The 22,238-nt window shown below is 31.3% G+C and overlaps 4 protein-coding genes across 6 annotated transcripts; 3 read left to right on the top strand and 1 right to left on the bottom strand.

The window, feature by feature from the left end:
- The first annotated feature begins 1,916 nt into the window (after positions 1-1,916).
- Positions 1,917-7,138, top strand: LOC101203799 (vesicle-associated protein 1-3). Of its 2 annotated transcripts, none has more exons than XM_004140437.3 (8): positions 1,917-2,255; positions 2,948-3,018; positions 3,123-3,204; positions 3,383-3,498; positions 3,596-3,757; positions 3,878-3,919; positions 5,329-5,406; positions 6,811-7,138. In XM_004140437.3, exons 1-8 carry the CDS (start codon positions 2,204-2,206, stop codon positions 6,922-6,924), a joined length of 717 nt encoding a protein of 238 aa, XP_004140485.1. In that variant the 5' UTR covers positions 1,917-2,203; the 3' UTR covers positions 6,925-7,138. The 2 variants fall into 2 exon arrangements, with proteins under 2 accessions (XP_004140485.1, XP_031742916.1); XM_031887056.1 differs by lacking the exon at positions 6,811-7,138 and adding an exon at positions 5,778-6,146.
- Positions 7,139-10,013: 2,875 nt separating this feature from the next.
- Positions 10,014-13,936, top strand: LOC101204045 (autophagy-related protein 8f). Of its 2 annotated transcripts, none has more exons than XM_011658569.2 (6): positions 10,014-10,284; positions 10,655-10,705; positions 10,808-10,863; positions 12,014-12,066; positions 12,235-12,353; positions 13,446-13,936. In XM_011658569.2, exons 2-6 carry the CDS (start codon positions 10,669-10,671, stop codon positions 13,532-13,534), a joined length of 354 nt encoding a protein of 117 aa, XP_011656871.1. In that variant the 5' UTR covers positions 10,014-10,284; positions 10,655-10,668; the 3' UTR covers positions 13,535-13,936. The 2 variants fall into 2 exon arrangements, with proteins under 2 accessions (XP_011656871.1, XP_031742918.1); XM_031887058.1 differs by having other exon boundaries at positions 10,033-10,284; positions 10,541-10,705.
- Positions 13,937-16,136: 2,200 nt separating this feature from the next.
- LOC116404719 lies at positions 16,137-17,642 on the top strand. The gene is made up of 2 exons (XM_031888030.1): positions 16,137-16,600; positions 17,138-17,642. Exons 1-2 carry the CDS (start codon positions 16,475-16,477, stop codon positions 17,420-17,422), a joined length of 411 nt encoding a protein of 136 aa, XP_031743890.1. The 5' UTR covers positions 16,137-16,474; the 3' UTR covers positions 17,423-17,642.
- A 2,380-nt stretch (positions 17,643-20,022) lies between these two features.
- On the bottom strand, positions 20,023-20,656 carry LOC101204286 (putative lipid-binding protein At4g00165). The gene has a single exon (XM_004140439.3). The coding sequence runs from the start codon at positions 20,518-20,520 to the stop codon at positions 20,125-20,127; it is 396 nt and encodes a 131-aa protein (XP_004140487.1). The 5' UTR covers positions 20,521-20,656; the 3' UTR covers positions 20,023-20,124.
- Between the last annotated feature and the right edge of the window lie 1,582 nt (positions 20,657-22,238).

Genomic DNA, 22,238 nt, shown 5'->3' with positions numbered 1-22,238 from the left:
ATTAACTTACTATATCTCTCTTAAAAAGATGATTTACAATCACTAAATTATAGAGTTAATATATTTTTTTTAAAAAGAAATTAGAATAATAATATATATATATATACATATTTAAATATTATCCTTATCTTGTATCATAAAATCTAATTATGTTTGGGTGATTGCTTAAGATAAATAAATTTCTTCAACATCAATACAACCTCTCAAACAAATGGTCCATGCAAATTCAAAGCCAATGAATTGAGGAAGGGCCACTCAACTACTTGTTCCTATTAGAACAAAGATTCCCATGGCAGAAACTCATAAATTGCTTACCACCAAAACCTACCTAAATACTCTTGCCATGGCTATAAATTTGGAGGCCTCATAAGCATTTTTTTTTCACTCATACAAAAATAGAGAAAACAAATTAAGCAAGCTTAGATATGATGACAACTGGGAAGAATCTCGTTGCTGTGCTCGCATTCTCGACATTGGCAATGATGTTTATGGAAAATGTTGAAGGAGAAAGAAAGATGGGGTTGAAGGAAGCAACAAAAGCTTACAATGGTCAAGTTTTGAATGAAAAGATGGAGTACAACCCTAACGAGGACGAATATGATTGTGATGGATACAAATATAAAGACAAAGATTGTTATGATTATGGTAATTGTGACAAATCCCCGTATGATCATTCTGACGATGATGATGGTCAATACAATTGGAATTCGTACAAAAACCCAGTGCCAAAGCCAAAAGAGGTGGACGAAAAGTATAAAGTTCACAAGAATTTTCCCTAAGAGTAGCAACGCTAAAAAAAACCCATAAGCATAGTATTGCTTGTGGATTCTAGGAATAAAATATGAGTATAAGGTCTTATATTGGAGGCCAATGTAATGGAATGAAAATCTTACTTAAGTATGCTATTTTCTGATTAATACTACTCTACCCTCCATGTCTAATCTTTTCTCAATTTTCATTTTTCTTCCCTTCCTTTTCTTCGTCTACGATCGTTCTTATCTTCCTCACCTTGGACATTCTCTTTTTTTCTTCTTTGTGGTTTTTGATAAGTCTATATTGTTCATGAAGGTTTTTGTTTTTGGTGGGTTGTGTCATACAGTGAGAGCAAAAAGAGACTGAACTATGTGTGAGAACATGACAAACAAGAGCGAAAGAGGAAGGATGACTGAGAGATTGAGAGCTAGATGCTTAATCTGTGTGACGATAGAAAGTTTCATCACTCTAGTAACTTTACTTGATTACGATGTAGAAGAGTAAAAGATCTTAATTTTAAAAATGTAAAAAATATTTTATTTACAAATAACTTGACTTGGCTATTTAACACTTCGCCGTCATTTTTCAATGTTCAAGCTTGTGGAACAAATCATTGGAAACGTATTACAATAGCCGTAGAAAAGAAAAAAAAAACAAAAACACTTAAGTTATAATCAGATCAGAAAGAGGAGCAACAATTAATCACTTATGGAGGATGGCTCCATCTGGATGATCTCCAAGTATTTGAGTGAGATGTTACTCATATAGTTGAAAAAAAAAAGTGTTCAATAAAACAAGAGAGATGAAGATGAAGAACAAAACCAACAAACTATTAAATTTTTTTTTAACCAAGAGATTTCAATTAATAAAATAATACGTTTTGCCATAGTGAGGGATTAAGGCAAGTTGAAGAGGTTGAAAAGTACCTTAGCAAGTTCAATAAAACTCATGAGAAAGAAAATTGAGTTAGCATAGAATCGGGAGGAATTACTCCAATTTACGATAGTGAGAATTGAGCTTTAAACAGCCGTGAGAGGATTGGGGTACTTGAGTTGTAAGTTTTTAGCATCGTTTTAGTAAAGGTTTCAATTATAAGTTGTTCTGTTCATGAGGAAAAAAAAGAATTAGTAAATGAAGAAATTAAAATAATTAAAAATACATTCCTTTTTAAAAAGATAATCATTAAAAGAAGGAATATATCGCCATTATGAAGGAAAGAAAAAAAAAAGAAAAAAAAGAGTGTTAAAATTCAATTTTGTTTCTCTCTTTTTAAAACCCCAAAAAGATAATCAATAACATGAAAATCAGTTTCGTGTCTGTTGCTGCTTCCGAAATTTCTCTGGTCCCTCATTTTGTTTTTGGGAATTTATAGATCCATGATAATTTTTTCATTATTCTGATCGAGTGTTTGGTTAGATTTTCAAATCTGCTGGGATCAAGGGCGACAAAAATGAATACTGGGGATTATATCAATATTCAACCCTCCGAGCTCAAATTCCCATGTGAGTATATCCTCCTTTCCCACTTTCCCCCCTCCTCCTTTTTGTTTCTTCCCAACTTTCTCCTTTTCTTCTCTCCAAAATCTCCTCAAAATGGCAAATTGTTTCTTTTTATGACTTTTTGCACTTGTATAATTGATGAATCCTTTGATGGGAACATTTTTCTTTTCTGGGTTTTCGTCTTTGATTCCTTTCCTCCCTTTATTCTTCAATTTTTACCCTTCTTTTGTTTGTGATCATCATGTTTTGACCTCTTTGGACGTTGAAAAGCATTTTTGGATGATGGGTTTTCGATTTTTTATTTTTTATTTTTTATTCAGTAATCCTTCAATGTTATGATTCTCCATAGTTGTGTAAGGATAGGATGTTGTCAAAGGAATGACCTGACCGTCTATGTTTAGTTGAGATGTGAAGGGTAATTTTTTTTTTTTTTTAGTAAAGAAGAAACGGTTTCATCAAAGAGGGTTGGATTGTTGTTAATCACGAATTGCAAACACAAATTGTTGTTCTTAGAAGCAATTGTTTAATATTAGTAATCTGTCTCTACTTTAAGTTTGATCATGACTGCATTTTTTGTCTAATTCTGATTTATGGATGTTTGCTATGTCCTCTTATTTGTGTGTGTTTTCGTTTCTTTCACTTCTGTAAAAATGTAAAAACTTTGCTCGGTGGGTACTTTTCATGTGATGGAATAGTTGAATTGAGGAAGCAAAGTTCTTGTTCCTTGCAATTGACCAACAAAACGGACAAATATGTTGCCTTCAAGGTATGCCTTTTTCTGTTCAGTCTTGGTATGTTAGTTTGGTTTAATCTCGACGGCTATAACTCGGCAACGTACAATTTTTGAGTTCAGTCATCCTAATTTAACAGGTCAAAACCACCAATCCTAAGAAGTACTGCGTTCGTCCTAATGCTGGAATTATTTTGCCTAGTAGTGCAAGCAATATTACAGGTAAAGCCGTCTGCGGAAATAGTTAATTCGTTTTTCTCTATTTATGTAAAAATTATAAACCACACCTTGATTTTCAACTTCATGGTATCCTATCTACTAGATTAGCCTACGTGTTTTATTTTTCTTTTCATTTCTACTTTTGAATGATGCATATTTGATTTGCTGTTGGACTTTTTAGTTACCATGCAAGCTCCTAAGGAGGCACCTCCTGATATGCAATGCAAGGATAAGTTCTTAATTCAAAGTGTTGTAGCACCAGATGGTACAACATCGAAGGACATTAGTGCAGAATTGGTGGGAATGTCTTGTTGCTTCTTCCTTTTGTTATGTAATTTTTTTTATCAATAAAGATGTTATATTGTTGCTTATGTTTTGCATCTATGAAGTGTAGTTTAACAAGGGAGATGGTAAGGTAGTTGATGAGTTTAAGATGAGGGTTGTTTACATTTTTGCAAATCCTCCTTCGCCTGTCCCAGAAGGATCTGAAGAAGGATCTCCTCCAAGGACCACTGGAGTTGATGATGGAAGCCAAAATTTTGCTTTATTTGATGCCGTAAATTTCTTCCTAGAATTCTTTTCTAGATTGTTATTCTTATCCTTTCTTTTTTATCTATGATTGGAGACCAAGAAGTTGCTTTTTCATATTTTAATGGAATTTATTGTTAAACTTCAGGTTTCAAGATCTCTGGAGGAGCCTAAAGAGAAATCATCACAGGTAAGATATTCTTCTCTTGATTCTTATATAAACTTCAGTTTCCATGTATGAGTGTTTCATCTGCTTTATCACTTGAATAAGCTCTCTTTTTTTTATTTAGTTCTTTTACTTTGCACAATATTAAAAATTTTCGGTAACCTTGAAACTTGAATCGAATTTTTCTGACCACTCTTCAAAATGTTCTCTTTTCATTGTTTCTGTGTCCCATTCTAAGTTATATTAATGCCAATTGCCAATGAAGAGCCTGTGCAAAATGCATGGGAATGTGATTTACATTTACTTATGAAGGATTATTAATTCAAGTTGGATGTAGAACAGAAAGAACGGCGAGATATTCTCCTGAATGACCCAATGCGTGGATAAAATACTTTAACTAGAATTAAGGAAAAAATTATGTAGCTACGAACTACAAAATTTTGGGTAGAGCTAGACATAATAGGTGTGAATCTATCTGGGCACTTCCCTCCCTGTTTTCCCCTTTTCCATCATGAAAGAAGGGTAACATTTTCAATGTCTGGAACTTGTTATCCATATAATTGTTCAGAGGAAATTAGCAACTGTAAGGTATGTAATCATTGTTCTTTGGTCTTATGATTATTGGGTTTTTTTTTCAAGTGTGTGATCTTCCGAAGAGAACTTCTAAACAATGTGAAATTACCTTTTTCATTGTGATGGGGTTTGGGTGGGGCTGCGGGTGGGGGCCATTGAGCTATGACTTTATGGTTCTTTTTGTGTTTTTTAGATGTGCTGTGTCACAAGGAACTGTCCTATCCAATTTTGTGTATGTGTCTGTTTTCCTTGCCCAGAAAATAATGCAGGGTATAATATATGGTTGACTACCCTATCCCTTTTCCTGCCAAGCTTTGAATATTTTATCCCCAATTGGGATTATTTGGGGCTATGAGAGCTATTGTTGTTGAGTTTAAAGTTTAACAGTCATGATTAATCTTAAAATGAACACGATGGAGATCTTTGCTATATGTTTGGAAACTTTAGAAGCTTTCAGTTGACTTCCTACCAGAATCTTGAAATGTATAAATCATCACAAAGAAAATTTGTAGATAGGCTTGAAAAAATGTGCAATGAAAATAGCACTCCAGTACTTCGTTAGGAGATTTGGCCATGTCTTGAAGAGCAGAATCTAGTACTTCCTTGAGAGATTTGGCTATGTCTTTGAAGATTCTTGCATCTTTTTCATTCCAAAATTTTCATGAATTCATTGGGTGTACCACTGAATTTATTGATGAGATATTATTTGTTATTTCACTCATTTGGGAGCTGTAGCATGTATCTGAAGGGGGCAGCACAATGTGTTTCTGGATAAGTGAATGTTGAAGCTTTTTCTTAGCATTATTTTGGAAAGTAGTGTTCGACAATTTTGATACTTCACGATGAAAATATTAATGCAGGCATGGTCTAACGTTTCTAAGTTGACTGAGGAGAAAGATGCTGCTTTACTAAAGAATCATAAACTACGCCAGGAGCTGGTAATTTCTTTTTAGAATTGCATGTTATTTTCTTTACCTCTAAGCTTCGTGTATCCTACATACTCTGCTTTGATCTATTTCTATAATTGTTTTTGTTTGGGAGGAAGATTTTCTGTGGAAGTAAGAAAATGTGGGAGGATAGTATGTTATATTTGGGTGAATTATGTTGAGGCTATGAGTGAGACTTTTATTGAAATGTTCATTTTATCATCAACACGTTGGCCATGATGATTGGCTAGAGATTTTTGGACAGATCTTGTGGAAATGAACTTTTACAAGTACTACAATCTCTCAATCAAGAATGATCAATTATCTTTTTTATTTTGACACAATAATGCAGAAAATACTATGATGCTTTCTCTTGAATGTAGATTTTTTATTCGAGGGTCGCCGAGCTTAGTCTCAAATAAAGGAAAGAGTTGAATCTTGTGAAGAGATGATCAATTCTTGAAGTCTTCTAGTCTTTGTATTCTTCAAGTCTTCATAAATTTTCAAAGCTATATAGTCTTCAATCACTTGGGAGTTTTCTCTCAAGTCTAGAATTTTGGGTGCAAAAAATGAAGGGTGATCTCCAATATGTATGATCTTTACATGGGCTTGGTTGATATTGGACTCAATCTCTCAGTTTGGACTCATTTGAGCCTGACCCTTTTATATCAGATATATAAGCTGTATGGATCCTAAGGAATCATAAAATCTCCTCGTTTTGTAGTTTTTCTATGGAGTTCATTCTTTTTGTTTTCCTTTTTTCCTTTATACTTAAGGTTCTTTTTTAATAAACTCCAATTGGTGGAAATATTTAGAATCCCTTTGGGTTTATTGGGTTGCTTCCTTGTTACCCTTTGCATTTTTGGGGTTTCTCGATGAAAGTTACTTTTCCAGAAAAAGGCAATCCATCTTATTTTGCTTGGTTATGAGGTTACCTTAAAAAGGACCTAACTATCTTACCATTTACAATCATTTTGCTTAAGATTTCAAAACACAAGCAAATGGATTTAACATGTCTCAAACACGTGTTTCATGTTTACTAATAGTTTTTATCAGGTTTAAATTGTGTCATCAAGTGTGGTATCTTACACATGTATACCAGATTTTCAAGTTTTATAGTACGTTGGGTTAATAAATTGGCAACTCCTTCACGTTACACATCTGTAATTCTGCAATATGTTGTGGTGCATATTTCGTTATGGTTGATATTTACTTCTTATTTTTTACCATCCAATCTGTTTTCCTGGCTTACGATGAAACTTGCAGTTGATCGATATCTGCAAGTGAATCTATCTTTGTGTATATGCTTTTTCTCACTTTTCAACAAGTGTCTGGACTTGCTAAACAAAATCAGCTAATGTTAATCTTAGCTCGTTGCTCAAGTTATGCTTTTTTTTTTTTTATATTTTCTTGCAGGAACTTCTGAGGAAAGAAGCAAGCGGAAGGCAGGGTGGCGGTTTCTCTGTATTGTTTGTGGTGCTAGTCGGTCTCATTGGAGTTCTGATTGGTTACTTGGTGAAGAAAACATAGAAAACTCAGACATTCCATTTTTTTTAAATTTTGTTTGATGCATTTTGCTGTTATTATCTGTGTTCTGTCCAGAATTAACAACCTTAAAATGTTTAGCGCATCAAGAAGACAGCTTTTGATGTCTTGTCATTGTTCTAGATTGACCCTGGATTGTTTTTTGAGAAATACTTGTTCAATGGATTCGTTTTAGCTGCTTGCTTGCTCTCTTGGTTCATCTATCTCCTTTCCATTGTGCTTTTGGTTTGTTTGATGTGCAACTTAAAGTGCTGTTTCATCTCTTCCAAATCACATCTTGTGCAACCATGTCGATGTTATTGTCCATGCGTGTTTAGGAAAATCACTTCGTTTCTGAATTTTAAGTAATCGGTTTGTTTGGTCCATAAAGTTTCAATTTGGTCCTTTTAATCTCATCCTTCTGAAAAGTAAGTTTAAATAAATTTTTAATCCTTTTAACTAACACCACATCCTCCCCTCTCTTAGTATTCTTCCTCTTCATTTCTCTGTTATTAATCTTGTCGTCGTTGTACGGTTGCTCATCTTCTTTCTTACTCATTTCATCAACCATCTCCCTCTCTTGTATTTCTTGTTGGACAATTCGACAACCGCATAATCCATTCAATGTCTAAAACATTCTTCTCCTTTGTAAATACAATGATTTCATTATTGCCTCCCAAGAAAAGCTAAAATAAACTTTGGAATGGTTCGTGAATAATATACAACAATCCCTCTATATCTACGTTGTGTCGGTTCAACAGACAACTAAACTAATTCAGAATCTTAATAAAAATTATATGTATTTAATTCAGTTTTTCTTTTCCTATTTAGATTAGATAGAATGTATGGTTTTTTCTTTAGTTAAAAGAGCAATAGTTTTATTTTCAGAATAATGGCCAAACAAACTTGTAATTTACTAATAATAGTAAAACTAAGCTAGTTTCAGCACCACGGTTGTAGCAGCGGCAGAGTTGGTGGTGGTAGTGATGGCATCAGTACTGAAAGCCTCGAGTCAGCACGGCTCCTGGTACAAATACAAATGCCGGCCTTACGTTCATTTTCATGTACTAACTGATATGTTTTGAAGCAATAGAGTTACTTGCCCTCTCATACAAATGGCCTGCCATGGTGCCCCAAGTTGGTGACCTTTCAAGAATTTGACTCTTTTGTAATGACTTGTTTTAAATTATTTTTTGGGCACACTCCACGTAAGTTACTCCAACCTAAACACGATTTACTATGGTTGAAATTTGGTAAACAATACTAATGTTTTTATGGAAAAGTTGAAGCAGCTTTTAAGTTTGAAAATTGTGTTTGGAAATGTAGATTTTAAAGGCATGAGTTAGGTTGTCTCACACAATATTACATTGCTTTGACCCATTCTTATATGTTCTCTTAATATGTATTTTTAAATAATATTTTATTTTAATACTGTAAATTAAGTTTTTTTCCTTCTAATTTTGAAGCTCTTTGCTGATTTTATTTTTTCTTAAGAAAATATTTACTTTCAAATTATGATTAACTATAAGTTTTTGCTTAACGTGTATTGGATAAATTTTTGTAATCTAGGGTTTGTTTGAGTTTTACCATTACTTTAATGCCATTTCTTTTCTTTTAAATGTTGTCTAAGACAAAAGGAAATATGGTTAAACTAAACTTCATACTTGATTACTTTAATGGTTGATTGTTTAACTTCTTACCTTTTTATGTTTTACTTTTAACTATTAAACTCTATTTTGTCCTTCATATATATATTTTTAATTATCATAGCTAAGATCTATTCCAAAGTTTTAAAGAACATTTTATATAATTTTAACTAATTAAAATATGATCTCTTGGAATTTTAAAAAATAATCAACATAACCCAAACAAATGTTTAAATACTGAGAAAAGAAAGGTACTTTTTTCTCCCACGACACGTCACGGGTGAAATAATATTATTTTTAAAATGATGAAAAAAAGTTAAAATCTAAAATATGAAATTTGATGAAATTAAAAACAAAAAAAGAGTCGGGAAATTCCATGAAATGTAATCTAAATAATTAATAATTGATGGGAACATGTGCATGTGAAGGGATGGTTGATCAACAAAACTAGACAATCGATCCAAATTAGAAATGGATGGATGTATTACAGTAGTTGTAATTGTATTATTACAACTCTCAAATTTATACAAGTGTTAATGTAATTAAACTCTCGAATATACAATTATTTGGCCATTAGAATGACTTGTGTTTTTACTCTTCAAAATTTAAATTAATGGTATTAAAAACTTTTGTTTATTCAACAAATTTGACGCTATTTTCTTCAAATATTACTTTAGATTTGATGTTAAATCATTTCGGTGAGTTGTTTTATCTATAAAATCTAAAAGTAGCCGATCATATATTCTAAATTTGATCATTCTTCCAGCAACCAAGCTGGAAAAGTTTGGAATTAATAAATTCCCAAGTTTTTAAATTTGTATAGATTTGTTCAATCAACCAATATTAAATAAAAATTAACTTATTTATAAATAATTACACTTTATTATCGTTCAACTTGAATTCTTGACCATTAATGTGAACAGTTTTCAAATTATTTAACAAATAATCCAGAGTCTATTATGCAACTTTTATATCATATGTGAATACAGTTTCATTTTCTATCTTTTATTTAATTAAATTTGTTACGGACTTATGAATTAAATTGTCAAATATTGTTTAACTAAGCCATATAATTCTTTCCTAAAAAGAAATAAATATACATTTTTTTGTATTGTACCATATCTATAAATATGTGAAGACTAATTGATTTCATTTTAGAAAAAAGATTTTATTAATTCTGGTAAAAGAAAATAGAAAATAGAAACGGCCTATGTATATTTATATTGTAAGCTATAGTAAAGAATGATTTAAATTAAATAGATAGTGTATGAATATGGTGAAAGATGTTAGGTTTTAAATAGAATATAATACATAGGTATAGTGATATAACATTTGATGGGTCTAAACTTTGGGAATAAGTTATTAGCACACCATAGAAAATAGAAAATAGAAAATAGAAAATAAAGTTGGTTATTTATTTTCTCTATAAAATTGGTTATATAATAAAAGGAAAATGGAAAAGAAAATAGGTGGAAACTTTGAACATTAGCTGAGTCATCCCGTGATCATCATCATCATCATCCCATCTTATCTCATTTCCAATAAAAACACTCTACGTTTCCAATTCATCTCCCTCAAATCGACACACAATCTTTTGACAATTTCAATACTTTTACAAATCCCATTTCCGATCTTTTCTCCCTAATTTTCCCTTTCATTTTTGCTTTCCTCGCCTGAGAGTTCACAGCTGATCTCCTCTTTCCCCGCCGTCGACTCTCTGGTTTGTATTTCCTTACCCATGATCCTAATTTTTCTTTGATCTCAGTTGTTTTCACGTTTCTTTTCTTCTTATCCAACCGGCGATTAGCTAATTGACTAAATTCGTGGATTATTGCCTTGATCGATTACTTTTTGGAGATATTGTGTGTTCTTTTTCTTTGTTTTTATTTATGTTCTATGCTTGAGTTGCCAAATTAGTGGTCTGTCGTGTTGATTATTGTCTTAAAATTTATGATTTTTGTTTCGGTTATTGATAGGGATGGTAGATTTTGACCGGGTTTACTTTGATTGAGCTGAATCGTCTTTTATTGGTTTTGTGACGAATGTTATATCGATTACGACTGATTGTTGGTTCAATCACTTTTTCTCAGTTTTTTTGTGAGTAATGTCTACGAGCTCGTTCAAGCAAGAGCATGAGTTTGGTATATTCTGGAGCTTTCTATGGAATCCTGTTATTTTTATAATCTCTTTTTCAAATCAAAATCATATTTGTTTTGTTCTTTTTTTTTTTTTTTTTTTTGCAGAAAAGAGACATGCTGAGGCAGCCCGGATTAGAGAAAAATACCCAGACAGAATTCCGGTAAGATTTATGACTTTTCTTGTTTGTTATTCTGTATTCAATTTTGGTTTTCTTCATTTTTGTGTACTGAATTTGGGATTGATTGACCTTAACTGCGTAATCTTTTAGTATGTATGATTGTATGCTTGAGTGTTTATGTGAATGTGTACTATGTCAAATGGGATTTTTCTCAACAGAACAAATAATTTCATGATTACTATTAATGGCTTATTGATTCTCATTTCTCATCTATTCTTGGTATATTCCATTTATGAACAATATTAACTTGGCATCTCTTGATATCTTATCACAAAAGCTTAATATCTGTCTGCATTTGGAAAAAAGATCTTTGTAATACATAAATTTTGGTTGTAAAGTAGATATTGTGTCTTGGTAACTATGCCTGTCTCCACTTGTTGAGCAGGCATGTTTAGATGCTTTATAAATAACACCTTGTCACAGAAAATTTTCATTGATGGTGTCAGCTTTAAAAGATTTGCATTCCTATCTTTCACCTAGTGAATTATTATGTTTTTTTTTTTTCTTCTTGTTCACCAAGTTTGTTCAAATATGAGAAAAGAGTTGACTCAGAAAATAGTGAAATGGGATCCAATTATGCTAGGTCCTCCTTTCCTTTCTCTAAATTCCTGTTTACTTTACTGTTATTATTACTACTATGATAAAACCAACCATTTGTTGAGAAACATGAAGGATTATAGAAAAGCTTTAAAAAACAGCCCAATATGGAAGGCAAACAACAACAGACCTGGCAAAAGGAAAAGAAAAGGGTCCTATCTAAAAGAATAAAAGCTGAAGGATAATTATAAGAGTCCCTAGTTTTAGAAGCTCAAAGAGAGGGATTTCAGGTGGGCATTGGCAAGGGCCCCATCTTTTTCCACGATCTCTCAAACCCTCTGAAAATCGATGTGGTGGTGCAGAGTGCATAGACCCAAAATCAATGTTGAATTGTGGATTTGGGACCATGAGAGAACACTTCTTTCTTGTAATTTCTATTATGTGTCGATGCCTATCAAAATGTTCATCATATAAACAGTACTACTACACTCTCTCATGCTGTTTATGGATCCATTATTTGATTTTCAAATCTTTCTTTTGTCATTATGGTTCATGTTTTCTTCTCATTATTATCATTCTCTTTTGTGTTGATTAGGTAATTGTGGAGAAGGCAGAGAGAAGTGATATTCCCAACATTGACAAGAAAAAGTAAGAAGAGTTTCTTTTAGCAATCTTACATTAGTTTCTTTCTTCTTCTCATTTTCTTGCAGTGCAATTGCAACAAGGTTTGATTGTATCTTGGCCTACTTAGATTCCTTGATGTTCAAGAAGATAGGGTTTCAGTTACTTAATGACCTGATTACGAATATTTTGCAGGTATCTAGTGCCTGCTGACCTGACTGTTGGTCAGTTTGTTTATGTTATCCGGAAAAGAATCAAATTGAGTGCAGAAAAGGCAATTTTCATATTCGTGGACAATGTGCTACCGCCAACAGGTTAAAACACCCTTTTCTCTTCTTGGGTCAAGATCTGTGAGGAAAGGAAAATGGTGATTGTTCTGTTTACAATGAGGGACGACCCTTAGCTATTCTTTCCTAAATATCTTTACCTAAAAGCATAGAAACCATTATACGGGAGACTCATGAGTCGTTCTGATTCATTTAACTTCGCACTTATTATCTCTCTACCCCCCCCCCCCCCCCCCCCCCCCCAAAAAAAAAAAAAAAGAAGAAGAGAAAAAGAAAAAAAAATTAACTTCATTCTCAAGGTTGACGCCGTTGTATCCTTAGTGATAAGAAGGACTAAATCTTATCTTCACAAGGGAATCATACTGTCCAGTTGAGACATAATCAATCGTGACTTGGTTTCCAGACCACCTAAAAGGCCTCTAACTTATATATCATACATCTATTTCTTTGGTTAGACTTTGTTTGTACTTAACAATTAGAATAGTAATTTCTATACATTTTATTGAAAAAGTTGAGAGTCCCACGTTGAAAAAACCAAGGGGACTTATAATCTATATAAGATAGATGACTTACTCCTCTTATTGTCAATTTGTTTTGGGATGGAACTCCATACTATCAAATTTAACATAAAAGTGTCCAATTGAAGGATAATCTAATAGATATTTTATGAACTTAGTGGTTTTCTGGTCATTTATTTATTTTTTAAAATTTGTACATAGTCAAGTAGTTGTTGTAGAGGATGTAATAAGCAGAAAAGACTTGAGGGAGAGAATACCACGGTCAAACAGTGAGCAGAGGCCAACAATCCTACATAGAGATTGACAACAGTGCGCATGTAATGTTCTCAAAAGAAATGATAAACTATGTATAAGCTGGAAAATACTTGATCAATTGCTTATATTCTAAGAGCTGTAACGTGAGTTTCATACTGCCGTTTTCGATGTTAAAAAATGGAAAAGTAATGGAGATTTGGTTTCCTTAGGAAATGAGTTTCAAAAGTCTAGGCTCCTTCCTATGGATCTTTACTGTCATTGTTTTTTACTTATTTTTCGTTCAGAAAACACCGATAGAGTCAAGTGAGACAATAAAATCATTTAATTATTAACTTTATTTCTTCAGGATCACTGATGTCTGCCATCTATGATGAGAGGAAGGATGAGGATGGGTTTCTCTATGTTACATACAGTGGAGAAAACACATTTGGATGACGTCTACAATAGTACGCAGTTTCTTGCTCCCTCTCTACCTGTTCTTTATTTATTGTCTTCATCAGTCTCCGCAACCCATTGATTATCTACGTTGCTGTTTGTCCAAATATGCCGGCTCGTGTCTGTAAATAAATTGTACAGTGGAAGACTATATATATATATATATATATATGTATGTGAAAAACTTTAATGCCCAAATCATTTCAACTTGTAATCCCCTTGAATTGTATCTAATGAAGTCATAAATTGAAACCTTTAAAGCTTCGAGACCTTGTCGAGAATATGGGCGATGAAATTCAAATTCAAATCCAACATCTTGAGCTGATCAAACTCGATTGAAATTACGAATGGATTATCTCAGCTTTCTGAAGTTAATGTATAATATGATTATTATTTCTTTCACTATGCTGATTTCTCGTTAAACCTACTGAATGATCTTTATCAACTTAGGGAGATAGATATGCAAATTTGTTTCTTAGGTTGTTTTAGTTTGAGTTGATTGTTTTTACCTCAAGTTTGTGAAAGAAAAAAAACGCCACAAGTTTTCTAAAAATTGCTACAGTAATGTTTGATTGGTGAATGCTCTTTTTCTTTAATGATAATCTTTGCAGTGAACATATATTTACGCACCAAGTTATTTTTCATCTATAAAAAAGAAAAACTTAGCATGTGGATGTGTTATTGTCTTAGTGATCATTACAATTAAAGATTCATGATTCAAATTCTTCTATCGAACTGGATATGAATCACTCCATTGATTTTTTTTATTATAATACCTTAATGTTAAATTATTATTATATAAATCTTATATTTAAATTTTGAGTCTCGCTATTTAATGGTGAAGATAATGAATATATATGAATAGAATATTATATTATACATATTTTAGAGTAATTTCTCTTTAAATCCAATTTGTTTCCCATGGAGTGAAATCAATTATATAAAAAAAATTAGTAATGAAGAATTTAACAACTTGATTTAATTCAATCCCATCCCGTCTTCAACCACGGTAGACCTTCAGCTTCCCTCACCAATTGTAGTGCAGTGTGGAGCTTATATATATTACTTTCAATGACATTATTTTGCTACTTCATTCAACTGTGACATCTTTAGTTCATACACACGAATAATAAATAATGTAATGTCTTCAATAGCGTTTGAAAGAAAATGATTTAACATTGAAACCAATGGAAACGATGTGAGGAAAAACTCATTTATCTTAGAAAAAGTGTAAGGTTTCTTTATTTTTTTAATATTGGACTCTCAAGACCCTGAAAAGAATTATAAGACTTGAGAAGCTAGTAATTTAGTGAATTTATCAAGAACATCGAAAGAAACGCTTTAGAGATTGAGTCAAATTAATGAATATACAAAATTCTAATAAAAAGGAAATGTTTAATTAGGAGGAATCTTTGAAATATATTGTAAACTAAGATATGAAAATGTTTATAAAAGGATGTAACTTGTTAAGAAATGAGAAACAAAAACAAAAAAGAAATGAGAATGGGAATGAAATAGTTGATCAAGAAATAATATAAGTTAGTGGACACACGTGTACCTATATGCTTTTTGTTAAAACCATAATAAAAGCATTTCCGTTTACCTAGAATTAACAACACTAGTACATCTAAAGTTAGTAATTCATGAATTATATGGACCTGCATTCTAATTTTAATTTGCTTCATAAATTTCATAAATTTCATAAGTTTTGAGTTTAGTGTGTTGGTTTCATCATTAGATTTCCAAAACCTTATGTTTTTGCCTTCTCAATTTTTTTATAACGCTCTACATAATTAACAAAACCGATCATTAAAAGAGTGCTCTCTCCCTATAACCCGTCACCCTCACACCCCAATCACCAGTTCTGTTGTCCCTAATCACCAACCTTCCGACTTCAAACCCTCATTTCCCTACCACCTCACAAATTTATCTATCCTATGTAATTTATTCCAAGTTGTGAACACACTTCGCTTTATAGTTTTTATGATTAAACTATGGATAGTTGCAAATATAACAATTATACTAAAAAAAATTAACATATACAACAACATATTTAAAAAGTTACAAATATTAATTTAGACTATAAGTGTCTATAAAAAATTATAAAAATATAATTTTACTATATTTACAATTTTAAAACAATATTATATACTTAATTATTATTCCTAAAATTAAGCTAAGACACAAAAAAGAAAGGTGTATACTTTTTTTACTCTCCTAATCTCTCTCATTCACACGTGATTTTGATTAATTCATGTATCTCTCGTAAACTCAAATGTTACGTTAAAAAATGTTGTTTGATGTAGAAAAATGTATATAATTGTTAAGAATTTATAAATGCAAAAAACAATATATATAATCTTCTCCCTAATTTTACTCGAGAAAAGATGAAAAGAGACAAAAAAGAAGAAACCCCATCAAATGCAACTAATAACTTGAAAGAAACAAACTCTTAAATTCTCTCAATTGGAAAGTTAACCCTAAATATATATTTTATAAACTAACAAGAAGAGGAGACATGGGGGGATGTCTACACTAAGGACGATGCATGGGTTGATCGTTGAATAAAATTTAACCTAGTTTAAAGGGAAATATGTCTTTACTTTTTGCCACCAAATCTAAATTAAATAAATAATATACGACTCTTCATTATATTTAAGTAATAAACAGATAGAAAAAGGTTACTTTTCCAATGGAAAACAGTGAAGAAGGGGAGCACTCAACAAGGAGAGGCACAATTTCTCACACATAATAATCCAACCCTAACTCCAAACACAAATCAAGAAAAATATTTATGCTTACCTTGGATTCCACTAATAATCCCCTCCTCATGATCTACAACTCTAAATTCTTCCAAGTAATTTCAATGCCTTCTTTCAAAAGAGATCTCTATATTTTCTCATTCGATCTCTTCATCTTTTCCACACATCTCATAGTATTATGTCAATCTCTTTCTATTTTCTTCTTCTTTTTCTTATATGCATTTCCTTTCTTCATCCATCCCATTCCCAATGTCTTCAACTAGATGGTAACAAGTTTCAGAAGCGACTTCAAGCTCCCATTAAGGTTGGTATCTAAACTCAAACACAACCAATATTGTTGTCTCTAGCTAGCTATTGTATGTAATACGATGCATATCCATGTTAGATGGGGTTTTGGGCATACAAATCAATTGGTATGCTCTTCTTTCGTAAGCATTTGATTTGTTGTCTTTAGTTTTCTTAAAGTAAGCCAAGTTTATTAAACATTAGTCATGTCTCTAAATTTCTTGTGTCTTCACCAATCATTTTTGCCAAATTTTCAAAACTAAAAAATTGTTTTTATAAATCAATTTCTATTTTTGAACTTTTGGCTAGGAATTCAACTCGCTTGATTAAGAAATTAGATGCAAATCATTGTAGGAGAAAATGAGAGAAAATATGGTTAAATTTTTAAAAACAAAATGTACCAAACAAAGCTTATATTATTCATTTTGATCCATTATTAACTGGTAAGATTGAGCAAAGGCGGGAGCCTTGACAGTGACGGCAACAAATCCTTTTTAACTGATCAGTTAAAATTGGTCATTTTATGTTAATTTTGGTTTTGTTTTTCATCTTCTAGGGCAAAATGGGGAAGATGGTTATTTCACGGGAGGAAGCAGCAATAGAATGCATGAAGTTATCATCTCCAAAGCCAGCTGAAGAGGAAGAAAGTTTTGGATCCAAAAGACAAAAATATAAAAGGATTAGAAGGGAGCAACTTAAGAGACTAATTAGAGATCAGTTGGAGAAAGTTCCATGGAAAGTGCCTCATGATGATGATGATCACAAGAAAGTGAAAGGAAACGATGGTGTTTTTAGTTCAGATTATGAACATGCAAGAACTCATCCTCCTTCTCACAACTAAATATACATATTAATTCTTAGCTATATATATATATATATATATATATATATATTTGCATATAAATAATATCTCCCTCATCACTTATGAACATCAATTTTCTTCTTTTGACCTTCTATATATCTCTTAATTAACAAAACCGTGTAATAATTTAGACCTAATTTTGAAGAACTACATTTATATCCCTAGACTTCTTTATTTATATAACTTGAAAGTTCTATGATATTGATCATGATTCTAGGTTGAATTTCAAATTTATTTCTAGGTGTTTGATTAACTATTTGAAAATTGTATTTGTTTTCTTACTTCTTTATCATGTCTACGTTTTTCACCTTAATTTCCTAATTGAGCATTCGACATTATTCACCTTAATTTCCTAATTGAGCATTCGACATTATTCACCTTAATTTCTTAATTGAGCATTCGAGTTGTTAGTTAAAATTCAAAAGAGAAAAAAAAGGACAGTTTTTACAAACTATATATCTATTGGTTTTCAAATTTTGGTTTGACTTTTATGAAAAAATTCCTAAAAATCTTATTTGACAAAACAAAAAAATTAATCGAAAAAAGCAGTGTTTATAAAGACGTAATAGAAAAAACAAAATGATTCCTAAATGAATAGATGTGTTATAGATTTTTCTTTAACTTTCACAGTATAATTGGTCAGTCTAAATTACATCAAAAGTCTGTGTTTTATTGGCTATGATCTTTAAAAGTATATGCTCTAGAATTATGAACTTCATCTATGTGTTTAATATATTTAACATTATAGATCTATAAGTCTAGCTATAAGAAATGGAACTCACAAAGTTGAAAATTCAATTTTTTTTGTCTATTAGGTAGATGGACATAATTTTAAAAAATATTGAAAAGAGCTCAAACTAATATTATACCAATCAAAAGTTTAAAGACCTATTCATTAAATAGTACACAAGATTCAAATTATAATATAAAGTTGGAGATTTAATAAATACTTTGGGACTTACTAGAAAAAGAAGAAAAAATTTGAAATTACCAACACTTGTGTTAATCAGAGACCGGTAAAGAAAACTTTAAAAAGTTCAAAGAACAAAACTCTTCTAATAACTTAAGTACTATTGTCGTTCAATTAATATGTTTTTTTCATTTGTTCATTCTAGATAGTTCTTTCACTTTAAATTGTTTTGATCACCCCATGAACACATTCAAGAAGTGAAATCTAGTTAGCCATAATAAATTCTTTTTAACTATTATAGATTGATATTGATAGACATGAAGACACGAAAGAGAGCTAAAAATATGTAAAAATTCAAGTTGATGTTGTGCATTTAGTTTTTTTTTTTTTGGGGGGGGGGGGGAATTTAGTTACATTTTTCTTAATGCTAGTAATTCAGCAAGGATGTTCTAATTAATTGGCTCTTCATACAAAAGAAATCTCTTTTGTTTAACCTTTTCTTTACCTTTTTTTTTTATGAATATAACTTCAAAATTAGATTAATGCTCTTAATCCATCATTATATATTAATGACTTAAGGGACAGCAAAAAGCTTGCACAAAATTAATTAGTGTTCTTAAACTTAATATTAGCCAAACAATTCTTGTACCATACACAAACAAATCGATCAATAATCAAATAATCAGTTAAAAAAGTTAAGAGAAGTGAAACTTAGCAAAAAAAGAACGTATGAACCATATGAAGAAATTAATTAAACCACTCCAATTAGTTCAAAACTTAAAAGAAACTGAAATCTTAAACAAAGCAAAAACGTTTTATCCATAAAAAGAAATCGTTCAAACTGCTTTAAAATCTAATAAACTAAAATTTGGCTAAACAAAACTTAGTGTTCAATGCTGAAGAAAAAAAGCAATAGACAATATTGAGTCATAACACCAAAAACGGAAGTTATCGTAAAGATATCAACTTAAAGAGTGAAAAGCTAAATTCAGAAGTAAAATATTAGCCACAAAAAAAAAGACAATTTATTATGTGTGCCAATTAATTTGCTTAAATACATATAATACAAGCCCATGCATTGAATTCTCTTAATAATAATCGTAGTTTATTTTGCAACAAAGTTGTAATTTAATAGCAGTATTAATTAGGTAATGTCCAAAGACGTGTGTCTGTCAATTTTTAGAACAAATTACCAACCTTTTAATTTATGTCTTATTGAAGTACTTTTGCTTCACTTAAAGCTAGCTACGGTTTTTCAGACTTTTTCTATACGTTTTCCATGTATATGCACTTCTGTTTGAATCTTGAGGAAAAATTATATGTGAAAAAATGGAAAATAATGAATGAGATATATTGCAAAACTTAGAATAAATTTTGATTAAAGCCTAAAATTCGAATGATGGCATTGAAACACTATTTGTTACAAATACTTATTAATCTTGAGGATTATATTTTCATTCACATTATCATTTAGCAGTGATAGCTTTGATTTGTTTGTCCTATCTACACTTGAGAAAAGCTAAAAACAATATCATTACACACGTAGAAAAATGATAAACATATATAGTTCAATTGTGTCATTAAGGTTTAGAGCTAGGTTTAGTTTCTCACTCCATAGGTTGTCAAAAATAAATTTATACCATACAAAAAAAAAAAAAAAAAACCAAAGTAAAATATAAATACAAAACGCTCAAGATTTTTACTTAATCAAAGATTACAATCAAACAACAAGTTAACATGAGACAAACAACATGAACTTAATCTCTCTAATTTAAGGACAGACAAAGCCTTGTGGAATACTTTTTCCACATGAATTTACAACCAAACTAAGAGCAATAGGCACATCGAGGCTAACAACACCCAGCACATTCGCTTTCAACGCAGTGCACAAGCACAATGCAGCTTCGAGATCGGCCAATCCCGTCAACAAACTACAACATTTCTTGCTTGGTTTTGCTCCAATCTGCTCGGATATCAGCCCAAGCCAGCTCCCACAAACCCCAAACTTTAGTGTATCTTTCGGGCACTTCGCCTGCGTTGCCGGAGTGGTAGCAGGTGATGGTCGAACCTTCGGAGGGCAACTCGGTTTGACAGATGAAACACAAGCCAAAGCTATGATATTCAACAAGACTACAAGAGCCAATACCTTCACAAATTTGAGCTCCATAACTCTTTTCCTAAGAGCCAATGTGGTTACAGTGTATATTTATGAAAGAGATATTTTGGGATTGCCCCATGTGATGTTTGTGGCTTAGAATTGAAGTTTAGTTCTTTGAAGTGAGTGAATGGCATTGGTTATTTTTCTCCATAGGCAGACAGAAATTTCAAATCTGTGGCTGAGGATAATTTCAGTGTGCATGTGAATTGTGCAGAAGAATGTTATCTCTATTGGATTCTTGCACTTTTTCTAGTCTTTTATGTTAACTTATACATTGAATTTAATGATCAAGGGGATAATTTCATTATTCTATTATTGGAAGAGTTGTTTAAAAGTACAATAGTAAGTTTGGGTTTCTTCCAAAGGCAAATGAGAAGTTGTAGGAACCAAGTTAATCTAAGTTGATGAAATATATGAGTGTGATTTAATTGTTGACCCCATACTCAAAACTTTTTATGCACACCAAGAAGTTATTATACATTCTAGTATTTAGTTTGTGTACGGTACACCTTTCCTTAATGAATAACAATGCTATTTAGTTGTCTTATCTAATTTATAGGCTGCGGTTTAAAATTAAAATGAAATCGAATTAGGTATGATGCTAACAAGTTATAATTATTTACGTAAGTATAATAGTGTGTAACACTAACCCTTAACCAATTAGTCAATTTTTTCTAACCAGAAAAAGAAAAAAGGAAGTTGAATTAAAATAGTAATATTACATCCCTATAAAATTTCATTTAGGATCTAATACATTATATTAATAAACTTTGGTGGTGTAACAATCTAGAAATAACTAGGTGTAGGTTGGGATTTTCAAGATAAACAAAATTAATAAAAGTTGAACAAGTTGTAGATTAGAATATTATTAATGGAAATCTATGATCGATGTTGGAAATCTTGCGAGAAAAAGAGGACTTAAGTATATGCATTATTGTTCTTTTTTATTAATATTAATATTGTATTTGGTGAGATAATTAACTACACAATTATAATTATTCCTTTCATTTCTATACTAGCGTGATATCGTATCTTCCAATTTTCGATCCAAATTAAATTCTAAGCTAATTAGACACGTATCATTCAATCGAAAAAGTTTAATTAATGAACAATTCTAATTTTAGCTTTCGCTATTCTGCGATCCACATCTAACAATTACGGATTAGGATTGGATCTATAACAATGGATTAAATATAAATTGATAATTTTTCATTACCCTCGACTTAAACCTTGGATAGCTTGTCAGATTACCAAGTTTAATTGGCATGCATGCCTTAACAATTAACAAGAACTAAACTAAGAAGAAGCAATCAATTGACACACATATAGGAATTCTTTCTGCCGATCCATTCATGCATAAACAAGCCTAAAGCCCTTCTACTTAAGCCTAAACAATAGTTGGAATAGATTTAAAGGACCCTCAATTCGGTTTTCCTCTACTATGACGAAAGTAAGATTTAAATGCAACTTTTCTATGCAAAATGGTAATATGAAGCACGTGGTCAAACCAACTAAGTCGTATTCCACTTTCATTCTTTATTCATTTGTGGTTAAAAATATAAAAAACGTATTGAAAATCCAAAAGAAAAAAGCTTTACCCATTAAAACTTTGAGTCCAATAATATATATATATTCCATTTGTCTTCTTTTTTTTCTATTTCCCTTTTTCCTTTGTCTTCCACAAGACTATATATTCTACTAGCTAGGTACAATATCAACATAAACAC

Source organism: Cucumis sativus, chromosome 6, assembly GCF_000004075.3.
Source record: "Cucumis sativus cultivar 9930 chromosome 6, Cucumber_9930_V3, whole genome shotgun sequence".
Lineage (NCBI taxonomy): Eukaryota > Viridiplantae > Streptophyta > Magnoliopsida > Cucurbitales > Cucurbitaceae > Cucumis > Cucumis sativus.
This window is presented reverse-complemented; position numbering and strand designations above follow the sequence as displayed.

Excerpts from the sequence above, each read along its gene's own strand:
- LOC116404719 (XM_031888030.1), top strand. The coding sequence starts at position 16,475 with ATGTCAATCTCTTTCTATTTTCTTCTTCTTTTTCTTATATGCATTTCC. Across the intron at positions 16,601-17,137 it reads GACTTCAAGCTCCCATTAAG|GGCAAAATGGGGAAGATGGT; the intron begins GTTGGTATCTAA and ends TTCATCTTCTAG.
- LOC101204045 (XM_011658569.2), top strand. The coding sequence starts at position 10,669 with ATGTCTACGAGCTCGTTCAAGCAAGAGCATGAGTTTG. Across the intron at positions 10,864-12,013 it reads AATACCCAGACAGAATTCCG|GTAATTGTGGAGAAGGCAGA; the intron begins GTAAGATTTATG and ends TGTGTTGATTAG. Across the intron at positions 12,354-13,445 it reads CAATGTGCTACCGCCAACAG|GATCACTGATGTCTGCCATC; the intron begins GTTAAAACACCC and ends TTATTTCTTCAG.
- LOC101204286 (XM_004140439.3), bottom strand. The coding sequence starts at position 20,520 with ATGGAGCTCAAATTTGTGAAGGTATTGGCTCTTGTAGTCTTGTTGAAT.
- LOC101203799 (XM_004140437.3), top strand. The coding sequence starts at position 2,204 with ATGAATACTGGGGATTATATCAATATTCAACCCTCCGAGCTCAAATTC. Across the intron at positions 3,499-3,595 it reads AGGACATTAGTGCAGAATTG|TTTAACAAGGGAGATGGTAA; the intron begins GTGGGAATGTCT and ends TATGAAGTGTAG. Across the intron at positions 3,920-5,328 it reads CTAAAGAGAAATCATCACAG|GCATGGTCTAACGTTTCTAA; the intron begins GTAAGATATTCT and ends ATATTAATGCAG.